The sequence below is a fragment of the Pistacia vera genome, unplaced genomic scaffold (assembly GCF_008641045.1).
Source record: "Pistacia vera cultivar Batoury unplaced genomic scaffold, PisVer_v2 Contig484, whole genome shotgun sequence".
NCBI classification, from domain to species: Eukaryota; Viridiplantae; Streptophyta; class Magnoliopsida; order Sapindales; family Anacardiaceae; genus Pistacia; species Pistacia vera.
In genome coordinates this window covers 190,534-203,304 of record NW_022196317.1, presented here as the reverse complement: position 1 = coordinate 203,304, position 12,771 = coordinate 190,534, and the positions used below count along the sequence as shown (strand labels likewise).

At 34.3% G+C, this 12,771-nt stretch overlaps 2 protein-coding genes across 3 annotated transcripts; both read left to right on the top strand.

Annotated features, from left to right (window-relative positions):
• The first annotated feature begins 2,845 nt into the window (after positions 1 to 2,845).
• Positions 2,846 to 7,407, top strand: LOC116146888 (protein DENND6A). Of its 2 annotated transcripts, none has more exons than XM_031432325.1 (4): positions 2,846 to 3,328; positions 3,442 to 5,122; positions 5,274 to 5,466; positions 6,670 to 7,407. In XM_031432325.1, the coding sequence occupies exons 2-4, from the start codon at positions 3,510 to 3,512 to the stop codon at positions 6,817 to 6,819; spliced, it is 1,956 nt and encodes a 651-aa protein (XP_031288185.1). In that variant the 5' UTR covers positions 2,846 to 3,328; positions 3,442 to 3,509; the 3' UTR covers positions 6,820 to 7,407. The 2 variants fall into 2 exon arrangements, with proteins under 2 accessions (XP_031288185.1, XP_031288184.1); XM_031432324.1 differs by having other exon boundaries at positions 2,847 to 3,328; positions 6,664 to 7,407.
• A 3,870-nt stretch (positions 7,408 to 11,277) lies between these two features.
• Positions 11,278 to 12,764, top strand: LOC116146889 (transcription factor MYBS1). Its single transcript, XM_031432326.1, has 2 exons — positions 11,278 to 11,833; positions 12,045 to 12,764. The coding sequence occupies exons 1-2, from the start codon at positions 11,355 to 11,357 to the stop codon at positions 12,538 to 12,540; spliced, it is 975 nt and encodes a 324-aa protein (XP_031288186.1). The 5' UTR covers positions 11,278 to 11,354; the 3' UTR covers positions 12,541 to 12,764.
• Positions 12,765 to 12,771: the final 7 nt, after the last annotated feature.

The following is a 12,771-nucleotide window of genomic DNA, read 5'->3' as shown; positions in this document are numbered from 1 at the left end:
ATGGCCATATAATTTATTAAATCACAGACGTGGCAAGATCATAAGGGCTACGAGTATCATCTGCAGCCAACCTAACCGGAGAGAACAAAATAATTTTATAATTTCCAGATATAGTTACCAGCCTCGTTTGTCGTTTCCCATTATAGAAGAATAAGCAAAGAACATCGATTCGAAAGCAACAACATTTGACACATTTTTCACAGTGAAATCTTTGTAATTACATCACCATTTGGATACTCCTCAAGTTAAGTTTCATCCAATTCGTATAATTACATCCAACCCAACTACTTCTTCTTGCTTCTTGGCCGCCAATTGGGTGCTCATTTCTCGGTGATCCAGATTGGTTTCTGCAACAATTGCTTCGTGGGTTCTTTGTTTGAGGCAAGTTTTTATATACCCATTTGTAGATCTTATTGAATTTTGTGATTTTGTTTTTTGTTTTCAGCTTGTTCGGTTGCTGGGAAAATGAGGGAAAAGAAAAGAAAAGGAAAGAAAATATATGGTGTTGAATCAGTTTTAGTGGTTTCGAATGCAATAACTTTTAAAGAAAAGTAATTTTGAACTAAAAGTTAGATAGTTGCATAAAGCTTAGCTGAGTTAAAAGGTGAATCTTTAAGATTTGAAATTTAGTGTTTCAGCTTTTTTCCTACATTTTCTTAGCAACCAAACTGAGCGTTGCTGTAGTTTTATAACTTGATAGCCTTGGTGCTTGCTCTTTTTATCTTGACATGAATATATTTTTCTGGGTTTTGTTTGTTAGGCTTTGATTATTTCACTTCAAGTTTTGAAGAGAATAGCGGAGTTGAGTTTTAGTGGAAAATCAGCTTAGTGTGCTTAGNATATTGACTTAGTGATCACTGTATTCATTAGCTTCACTAGGCCATTACAGTTCGTCTTCCTCCTCCTCTCCCTCTTGAATCTAATAATCATTTCAGTTGTGATGGGCATTTTAATTATATTCTTGGAGAGTTTTTTATATAGAATTTTTGTGAGTAATTGAAAGAACGATCCTGGTAACATCGATCATAAGACTTGTAACTTGATTGGTAACAAATTGAATGATAGAGAGGTAATATGAAAGCTTTATATTGATTATTGACTGTTAGAGTATCTCTAACGATGTTTTTTATTTTAAAGAGCATATTTCATATAAGTAAAGAGCATTTTTATTAATTTTTAAATATAAAGAACAAAAACTCTTTAAATTTAATGAGGATTTTTTTTTTTTTTTTTCAAGAAAAATACTTAATGGGTGAGAAAATTAATAAATAAAATGCATAAAAACTTGTAGTTTATTAATTAAAATTAATATAGAGAATGAAATTTGACTCTTTAAAGGGTAAAGAGTCTGTTGAACTTTTGTTTTTATGGATACTCTTTATAATAAAGATTTTGGGTCATATAAAGAGTCATTTGAAGATGCTTTTATTAGTATATTTTTTATGTTATTGTTCTACCAATCATTGTTTAATCAATTATTTTAGAGTTAAAGACTTTTTTCCACCCAAATAATGGCTTAATGACATTTTTCACTCATAGATTTTTAAAATGCTATTTTACTGTCTAAGTTTATATTTTGACGGCGAACAAAAAATAAACTTAGTTCAGATTGTTAAAGCTTTTGAAGAGGGAAAACTGATGAGTCTTTTGGTAGTATAAAGATGGATTTTGGTGGTTGGACTTGCTCAGAATTTGACTGGTAGGAGTGGTTGCATAAATCTTAATCGATCGATTACCGTCAATTGATGGGATCAACGAGAGTAGGGTTTGAAGGGTTTTAGTGAGTGATGATCGAGAAAGAAAATGACGGTGGTATGTGGTGATGTCAAAATCAGAAACGAAATATAAATTTAGATAATGAAATGATATTTTTGAAATCTGTAGATGGAAAAAATGTCACATTAAGTTAGGTGGAAAAAAGTCTTTTTACTCATTCTTTTGTGTCCATTTTTGTTCAAGGCTGTGTTTATTCTAAAGGCTGATTTATTTCTTCCAGTATTAGAAAAGAAATTGCGACAACCAATCTTATGAGATTTATTCATTTGATCTTAAAATCTCATATTTTAGTAATATAACTAACAACAAATATAATAATATTCAAACCAAATCCCCGAAATGGATCTCTTTGCTAGCTCAATCAATTCAAATTACAGTTGTCACACATCAATAAAATAAAATCACAAGAAGCTTTTGGATTTTGTTACCATGTATGGAGAAATACAAATATAGAAATATAGAATGCTTTCACTATCTATCTCTTTCTTATTTAATAATTAACATAAGTTTATAATGATTTGGAATATAATAATGACCTCTGTAAGGCTTTAATAAAATTAAATTAGGTTAATCATTTTAAAGATCATTCTTAGAGTTATTAAAATTCATCAACAATCTCATCTCCAAAATTTAATCAAATTTATTTCAAACGAGATTTTCTTCTATTTAAATTGAATAAATGGCCATATAATTTATTAAATCACAGACGTGGCAAGATCATAAGGGCTACGAGTATCATCTGCAGCCAACCTAACCGGAGAGAACAAAATAATTTTATAATTTCCAGATATAGTTACCAGCCTCGTTTGTCGTTTCCCATTATAGAAGAATAAGCAAAGAACATCGATTCGAAAGCAACAACATTTGACACATTTTTCACAGTGAAATCTTTGTAATTACATCACCATTTGGATACTCCTCAAGTTAAGTTTCATCCAATTCGTATAATTACATCCAACCCAACTACTTCTTCTTGCTTCTTGGCCGCCAATTGGGTGCTCATTTCTCGGTGATCCAGATTGGTTTCTGCAACAATTGCTTCGTGGGTTCTTTGTTTGAGGCAAGTTTTTATATACCCATTTGTAGATCTTATTGAATTTTGTGATTTTGTTTTTTGTTTTCAGCTTGTTCGGTTGCTGGGAAAATGAGGGAAAAGAAAAGAAAAGGAAAGAAAATATATGGTGTTGAATCAGTTTTAGTGGTTTCGAATGCAATAACTTTTAAAGAAAAGTAATTTTGAACTAAAAGTTAGATAGTTGCATAAAGCTTAGCTGAGTTAAAAGGTGAATCTTTAAGATTTGAAATTTAGTGTTTCAGCTTTTTTCCTACATTTTCTTAGCAACCAAACTGAGCGTTGCTGTAGTTTTATAACTTGATAGCCTTGGTGCTTGCTCTTTTTATCTTGACATGAATATATTTTTCTGGGTTTTGTTTGTTAGGCTTTGATTATTTCACTTCAAGTTTTGAAGAGAATAGCGGAGTTGAGTTTTAGTGGAAAATCAGCTTAGTGTGCTTAGATTTGGTGTACTTTGATAAGTGAAAACTCATGGAGGTTTTGATTATTTCACTTCAAGTTTTGAAGAGAATAGCGGAGTTGAGTTTTAGTGGAAAATCAGCTTAGTGTGCTTAGATTTGGTGTACTTTGATAAGTGAAAACTCATGGAGGTTTTATTGGAAATGGTCGGTGAAGATGATGAGGGTTGGAATTTTTGATTGATGAAAGATCCGTGGATATGAGTCGGTCACCGTCGTTTTCTGTGAAGCCAGAGCTTGGTTTAAAGCCTGACCCGGAAGCTTTGCAAAGATGGATTGTTGCCTTTTGCATTATTCGGTTTGATCTCGAACAAGGCCAGCTCATTGAAGAGTGTTACCCACCTGGTTGTCTTACGCAAGATGAGGAGCTTGAGGTTGCTTTTAGTTCATTTCCGGATTCCATTTCCCAGAACCAAAACCGCTCAAGTATACACGATTGCATATTCTTTTTCCGGTTCCAAAGGCAGAAAAATCGTCCTCAGGGAAATGTGACTTCATCTGAGATAACCAGAGTTGATGACAATATGTTGCCAACGATCCCAAAGGAGAAAGTACCTAAAAATTCAAAAAGTAGAAACAATAGAGAAGATACCAAATATTTGTATGGTTATGTGTTTAATAGGCAAAGGCATGACGAGAGGCTAAAACGAGGTGGGGAACAAAAATCTGTGGTGATATTATCTCGCAGGCCTTTTTCTGGTGTGTTTAGACCACTGTTACAAATCATGGGGCCCTTGTATTTTGACATCGGAAAGAAAGCTGTTGAACATATTGCTGCTTATGTTTCAATGTGGCCTTCACCTGTACCTGGTAAGTTAATGGAGCTTCCTATTGGGAATGCCATGCTTAAGGTGAACTTGCCACCTTCGCATAGCTTGCCGTTGGAAGGTGGAATATTGTTTGAAGAGTCAGTTTCCCCAATGGCACCTTTTCTTCCTAACAATCAGTCAGTTCCACAAGGTCTTTTTCATGATTCAGATCTATTTGGGACATTTCGGGGCCTTCTATTGCAGCTTTGGGTGTTATGGGAGTTGTTACTTATTGGTGAACCCATTCTTATCATAGCTCCAACTCCTCCCCAATGTTGTGAGGCTGTTGCTAGTCTTGTAAGTCTAATAGCCCCATTGCTTTGTAGTATTGATTTTAGGCCTTATTTTACTATCCATGATCCAGAATTTGCTCATTTGAATTCACTTCAAGAGGGGGACACTTTCCCTCCTATGGTTTTGGGTGTGACAAATCTTTTTTTCCTTAAAGCTCTTCGTAATATTCCCCACATTGTATCGGTTGGAAGCCCTACTCCTAATTCAAACCGGGGTGCACTTGCCAGCAGGACGTCTACTGGCAAATTTTCTGGTAGACCTGAAGGGTTTGGTCTTCAACAGCTCTCCCTAAAGAAGTTTTCTCCTTCAAATTTGTTGAATGCTGTGAAGTTGAGGAGAGATGGTCCTCTTTGTCTCATGACAGAACATAAGGAAGCCATTTGGAGCAGTTATGCAGCAACAACTAAGCCTGATACTTCTATCTTGAATAGGCTTATTGATGCTGGGCTGTCACCAAGGGTTGAGGAGTCGATGTCAGTCGTGAACAATGAGATATTGCGTCGGCATTTCTTGGAGCTCACTACCAACTTTTTGGCTCCTTTTGGTCCATTTTTTCGGACTACCGCACCTTCTGAAGGATCTTGTCCATATGCTGATCCTCCCCCTCTCCCTTTATTTATTGCTGATGAATTTCTTTCAAGCTTATCAGCTAGAGGTGTTGGAAAGTTTCTGTCAAAGCGAATGAGATCCAATTGGCTGGACTTATACAGGTAGTTAGCCTTCTTGTCATTTGGATAATTTACTATCTGTTTATTTTCTCACGTATAGTGCTCTTCACTTCAATTTTGTCTTCCTTCTATATACATCGGTGAATTTGTCTTTTTATTTTTTGCTTTTGAGATGCTTTATGTTTCTTCTCAGGAAGTTTCTGGAAGGACCAAACTTTATGCCATGGTTTCAAAGAAGACGTGCTGCTGCAGAACAAGAACAGAATAGACTGTGGAGGCTGGCAAGAATGAGGACAGACATACAGCAGCTAATTTCTAAAATGTCTGAGTTGGAAATTGTTGATTCATTCAATGCTATTGAGAGGCATCTTACTGAAGAAATGCAGGTAAATTTCTCTTTCTTCAGAATAAAATGCCGATTTCTGTTTGGTTGAACCTTTTTTTTAGAAGCTGTTGCTCTATCTATGAATATTTACCTGAAAGAATTTTCCATTTTTCAAGAGAGAACCTATATTTTTAAAAAATCTGTAAACAATACTGCCTAAAACTGATTTTGTTACACCAGAACTCATATGGTCTGGGGAGGAACAGGTCAAGTTTCAACTGTTATTGCATTAAAGATAGTGTACAAAGGAAAAGGTGATTGAGTAAAGATTGTTGTAGCATTTATAGGGTTATAAAGGGCTCTTTCCTCTAATAATGTGCCTCAACAGGGATTAGAGAATTATGGCTGAGTTCAAGAAGGATTAATATATTTGTACTGAATTTCATCTAAATTATAAATGTTAGGCTGACTCATTGATACATTGTTTGTTGAACACTCTCCTCTAATTATCTTCCTTGTGCTTACATGACAATCAGGTTTCTGCAAATTTCTTTTTGGAGATGTTGTTTCTTTTGATTAGGGTTGGAAAGGAATGATAAAGATAAATGAAAACTGAATGTTTTTTTGAAGCTGGAAAAGTCGGAAAGCAAAAAGTCCGTAACTGAAAGAGTTTTAGTATAGTATTACCACTTTTTACTCTTATCAAAAACCCTCAAAAGTGTTCCAAATGAGGGCTTATCAAAAGCAGAGATTTCTAACGAATGTGAGATGGGCAACAGGCTGTTGCAGTAGTAGTTTTCTTAGATTTATCTGACTTGCAATGACGCATTTCAGATAAAGGTTCATTTCCAAAACCTTTGTTGCTGTTTACACTGTTTTGTGGTTGTGTTTTTCATATTTGTAATCCAAAAAAAAGTTTGGTAATAAGATTTGGAAAACATTTTTGTGAAACATTGTCTTTCAAGTATGAAAAAAAATTCAAAAATGCCAAAAGGAAGTTATTATTTTTGAAAAATGAACTCTGAAGTTGCTGAAAACGTTTTCTTCTCTCTGTCTTGATACTAAAACTCTGTATCATCTCAAGTATTTGATGAATGGGAAACCTGATTGAAAACAATGCTCTGACTGGATACTGAAATTTGTGTACTTATGATATTTTTTATGCTTTATGATTCATGCCTGAACACATATGTACATGTCATGAAATGGGTAACGTTATTCAATAGCAGTATTTTTACTTGTTAAATGTAATTTTCAGTTGCAGAAATCTGGATGGGCTGCTGATGATTCTGCAACGATTTGTCAGAAGCTGACGGGAGATTTACAGGCAGTGTTCAATGTTCTTCCTAAGGATGTGCAGCAGCTTCTGCTTATGAACCCACAGAGGGCAGCCTTTTTACAAGTCCAGAGCTGATAAAACTTCCTGCCTGCCCCACTTTCAAGTCAAGGTAGCACCATCTGCTTCATTAATGTATTATGTGAGGAACCGCTACAATTGAGGTGGCTTCAGGTATAGAGTGTTGTCTCATACTTCCAAAGGATTGGACCATCTGTAGTTATATTGTAGCATCCTTAATTACCAGGCATGGGAGTATTTCTCCAATTTTAGGCACAATTTTTCATCTAGGTGAGACTATTATCCTCTCACAATGATTATACTTTTTCCTCACCTTAACGACAAGCAATTTAATAGAATTCGCTTGATCCTGTGTCATTTTCCAGATATGTGAGAATCACTATCTGTATCTTGAATCACACTCCTCCTGCGCACTTCTGAGTCTGAGATAACATTGTAAAACTACAAGTTGATTAGATTACTCCTCATGGTGCATTGGCATTTTTCCATTTTATGAAAAGTTGAAGATTCATGTTGTTTCAACCTCAGGGAACTGTCTGCAAAGCTACAACTGTTGTATGATCATGCCAGGCAGAACTCCCGGTTTTGGTTTTTGTCATGTAAAATTGTTTTCAATATTTGCAGTTGGGTTTTGATTTGTTTTTCCAGATTTTGTCAGAAAGGAATAGGGGAAGGAAACTTTGGTCTATTCATTGAATTTTTTTCATTAATCCAGCAAGCGATGAGCAAGATTCATGGAAGAATTACTTTCTAACAACCTCTAAAATTTTACCATTCATACTTATTTTCTTACTGATACTATCGGTCGTAAATACAAGTATTGTAAGAAAGACTTTTTCATGTTAATGATAGGTGAAATTTTCCTCTTACTAAAATCTGCAAAAGCAAATTGCAATAGATTCTGAAATTTACTTTTTCACATATAGGGTTTTCATTAGATTCCATCCTTGATTGACAAGGTGTAGATGGACCACAATGAGATGAAGTCTTATATCTAGTATGATAGATTTATTTTTTGAAGGTGACATTCTTGAAAATGTTCCTGTTTTCAATCATATTTATATCTTTGATTTCCATTCACTGTAAATTCTGGTGGGTCCTTTTCTTCCTCGCCTTTCTATGATTGGTCACTTAAACCGAAAACAAGTTTATGCTTTCTTTTTAATATATTAAAACTTATAATATTATTAGGTATTAATTTTTTTTTTTTTTAATATATTAATACTAGTAAATGACCTTTTCCCATCCAAATAATGGTTTAATTACTTTTTTTCACCTACGTACTTTTAAAATATCACTTTTCCATCTTTTAATGACACTTTTTCACCTATTCTGTTAAGAATAATGTTATATTTATAACTTAGATATACAATCAACATACAAATAGATAAAATTTTTACAAAAGAGTAATATTACACATACATCATTTTCATACAATATTTTTTATACAATATTACGTGGCAAGATATGATTGGCTAATTTAAAGTTAAAATTAAACTTTCACTCAATCATATCTTGTCACATAATGTTGTATGAGAGTAATATTATTCTTTACAAAGAGTAAAATTTAAGTAAAATGACTACTTTGTCCTATGTTTTTTGTCTATTTGTATGCATAGTTGTATGACTCAGTTGTAAGTATAACATTACTTATCCAGCTAATAGCCAACCAATTCCGGCATCATTGCTACTCCACACTACCATCATTCTATTTCCTAATTATCACTAACCCAAACCTCTCAAACCTTATTTCCATCGATCTTGCCAATCGTTGGCAACCGAGCGATTAGGGTTTTCGCATTTGCCCCTCCAAAGTCAAATTTCGACCAATCACGACCACCAAAATTTAACTTTTTACAACCAAAAGATTTATCGGCCTCCCATTTTTAAAAGCTCTAACATCATGGAACGAGTTGCTTTCCGTTCGTAGCCGAATCGGAAAGTGTATTTTTTGGGGTGAAAAAGTGGTATTTTAAAAGTCTGTAGGTGGGAAAGTGTTATTAAACCATTATTTGGGTGAGAAAAAGTAGTTAACTCATATTAGTATTTATAATATTTGATAACAATACTAATATAATGGTGTGAAGTGTGAGTCAATTTCCAGGCGTGATCAATCAATTTGCAACTGGATATGAAAGTTGTTTTATTAATCATGATAATAGTATACATAGGATTCTTTAATTAACATAAACTCTTTATGTAGTTATATAATTCTCACAATGTGTATTTTTTTCATAGGTTTATGTAAAATAAATAATTTATGATATAGATGTGAGTGGCGGAATTCAATTGGTAAGGAAAAGTGTAGAAAATGTGATTGTGAAAATAGGTAATCATTGTATTTCATCTCTTTATTTTGAATTAATACATTTCTGTCATTTCTATTTTTTTTTTTAATTTTTGAAACTCATTAAAGATTTAAATATGTTCACCTATCACCCTCATGTATACTAATAATAATAATAATAATAATAATATTACCTCTTTGGTGGGTCACTGGGTCATAATCATTTGATTAGAATGCAGACAAATTTATTCCATCAAAGTTTTAAGTTGACCAATAAAAGCAAGTTTAAAGACTTGGAATGGCTTGCATTAAATAAATAAATAATTTTTTTTTTATTTAATTAAAACTAAGATATCCGAATTAACTTATATGTATTTTGATTAATTTTTGAAAGAGATTAACATAGTAACATACTGTTATAACTTTTTATTTAAATTATAATATTTAGAACAAAAATTAAATATGAGACCATGCATCTATCCATATTATCTTAAGTTGGTCATAATCTTGTAACTAAATGCTAAATATGTTTTTTTTAAATGATGTTATAATTATAAACACTCGTTAACAGAACTTTGTATCAAGTTTTGAGCCGAAATTTGAATAGTTAATATTATTTTATTCTTCATATAATTAAACATTACTTTACTAATTTTTTTGAAAGAGGAAATAAGGCCAAATCGTAGAGGAATTATAAGTGGCGCAATTTTACCCAAAACTAGAAATGGAGAATTGGCCACGTAGATGAGACAAGACAAGACATTTCAATCAAAATTACAAAGTCGGCTCCTCCACTTTCTTCTTAAGCGCGTGCTTTCCACTCGCATAGGATTGGTTGATGATAACCTTTTCTAAACTATATATGAATATAATTTTTAATTGTGAGTTTCTTTGAAACAAATTATTGACCATTGATAATAGTATCGAAGATGGAAGGAAATTTTATTGATTTTCTAGGTTTAATCCTAAGTTTTATAGTGTTTGAAAGCTTAAAAAGTTCATAAAAGTGTGAGAGAGTGATAGAAAATAAAAAAAAGGGTGTTTGTGTTATAATCAAAGTTTTAATAATCAATTCGAGGTGAAACTCGGTAAAGTTGTTAGGTCCCGGGTTAACCAGTTTGACCAGCCGATCAAACTGGATGTCAAAAAGTTTAAAATTTAACAAATATGCCCCTAAAAGTAGTTAAGCCCTTACAAGTTTGCAATTTAGCAAACACACCCCAAATACAAATCAGCGGTCGACACACCAAATACAATTTCAATCATCCGTTGAGCCCATTCCTTAGAAAATCTATGAAAGATCTGACCGAAATTAACCAATTTTGGCAAGATCTCACCGACACCGACGTCGACAACCCAAGCCAGATCTCACCATCGCTAGCGTCGACAACTCTCCCCATTACTACGAAAATACTCCCTTCAGTCTCTTGACCAAAACCCATCTCATCTCACCCCTCATTCGCCTTGCCAATTGTTGACAAAAGCCGACTGTTGCCCCCGCTGATTTTTTTCGATTTTCGACTGATTCACTCAACGAAAATCACCTCCATCGTCATCATGGCATTCACCGACCCTTCATCTTCAAAAATCTCAACATCTCAGTCTTCAATTGTTTGTCAATTATCATCCTAATTTATAAGGTTTTGAGTGAATAGGAAAATTGATAACCTAGTTCGGTGAAAGCCTTGGGTCTTGATTCAACTCGTTCAATCGACCGAGCCGGATCGGGTTTTAAAACAATGGTTGTAATGAAGAAAAAGAGAAGCAAGTGAAAAGAATGCGCGTATGGAAAAAGAAAGGACCAATACAAGATTGCATGTGAATGTGATAAAGGTTGTTGTCATTGCCAAGATTCTCTTTTCCCATCCACCATCATTCCCCACTTTGTAAATTCAACACAAATAATAAATATATATAACCCAAATTCAAACTATACTATTTACAATAAATGTATAATAAGTGTACATATTGTACTTTTTAATTATGAAAAGAGAAAAAAGGGTGGTGTATTTATTAATTATTAATATGATTTTTGAGATGAGCATGACGGATTACCATAACCATACATAGTATAGTGGTCCTCATCAATCAATTCTTCACACACACCCGTCTTTATCCTGCGCACCCCTTCTCTTTCTTTTCCCAATAAAACAAAGCCACCAAAGCCCCACACATTAACACAAAACAATTGACATTAAATTGAAACCCATTTCACATTTTCACCACCATAACTTAACAAAACACAACTATAACTTTAAAAACATTTTTGCAAAACACAAACACAAAAACAAAAGACAAAAGCACCATGTCCAATAATTCAGTTTCTTCTTGGAGTAGAGAGGAAGAAAAAGCTTTTGAAAACGCCATAGCAATGCATTGGAATACTAGTACTAGTAGCACCACAAGTGAAGAAGACTCCTCCTCACCATCATCATCAGAAGAGCAATGGCAAAAGATTGCTTCAATGCTTCCTACTAAAACTATTGAAGAATTAAAGCAACATTACCAGTTGTTAATGGAGGATGTGCAGGCAATAGAGGCCGGACACGTGCCTCTACCAAATTATATAGGAGAATTAGACGGTGCAACGTTGGCAACATCTTCATCAAGTAAGGATTTTCATGGCTTTTCAGGCTCAGTGAATGGAGATAAGAGATCAAATTGTGGTTATGGAAGTGGGTTCAAAGGCCTAAGCCATGAGTCAAGTGGGCATGGAGGCAAAGGAGGCTCGAGGTCTGACCAAGAAAGGAGGAAAGGAATTCCATGGACAGAAGAAGAACATAGGTATCTTTTGTTTAGTTATTGTTCATTAAAGTTTCCATTTTTGGTCAATTTTTTTTTAACTGTCTTTAACTGTCACTGACTTTTATGGGGCTTTTTTTTTTTCTTTTCGACAATTAAGATTCATGGTTCTCTGAAAACTGTTTTGTTTCTGGGTCAGATTTTTTTGCAGAAATTGGAGAGCTTACTCTTTTATCCTTTATCTGTTTGACAGGTTATTTCTACTTGGTTTGGACAAATTTGGGAAAGGGGATTGGAGAAGCATTTCAAGAAACTTTGTGATATCAAGAACTCCAACACAGGTGGCTAGCCATGCACAAAAGTATTTCATACGGTTGAACTCGATGAACAGAGACAGGAGGAGGTCGAGCATTCATGATATAACAAGTGTGAACAATGGGGAGGTGTCGTCTCATCATCATCATCATCAAGCTCCTATAACAGGTCAACAGGGAAACACAAACCCAGGAGGGGGTCCGGCAATGGGGGCATCGGTGAAGCACAGGGGGGGTCAGCCGCATATGCCTGGTTTGGGAATGTATGGAGCTCCTGTTGGCCACCCAATTCCAACTCCTGGGCATATGGCTTCTGCTGTTGGGACTCCAGTTATGCTTCCTCCTCCAGGCCATCATCCTCACCCTCATCCTCATCCTCCTTATGTTGTTCCGTTGGCTTATCCAATGGCACCACCACCGGCAATGCACCAATAACAGTACCGTTTCTCTCATGTAAATCAGTTTGCAGTTTTAGTTTTGGAGGAGGTTGGTGAAAGTGAAACTAAGAGAAAAGTATTGAAAATTCGTGGGAGCTTGAAATTCGTTCATAATTAGAAGCTATAGATTTTTTTTTTTTTTTCTTTTTTTTAAGTTTCAAATAATCTTTAATAAAACAGTCTATCTAATTAAAGTTTGTTCATAATGTACTCAAGCCAAGGCAGTCTC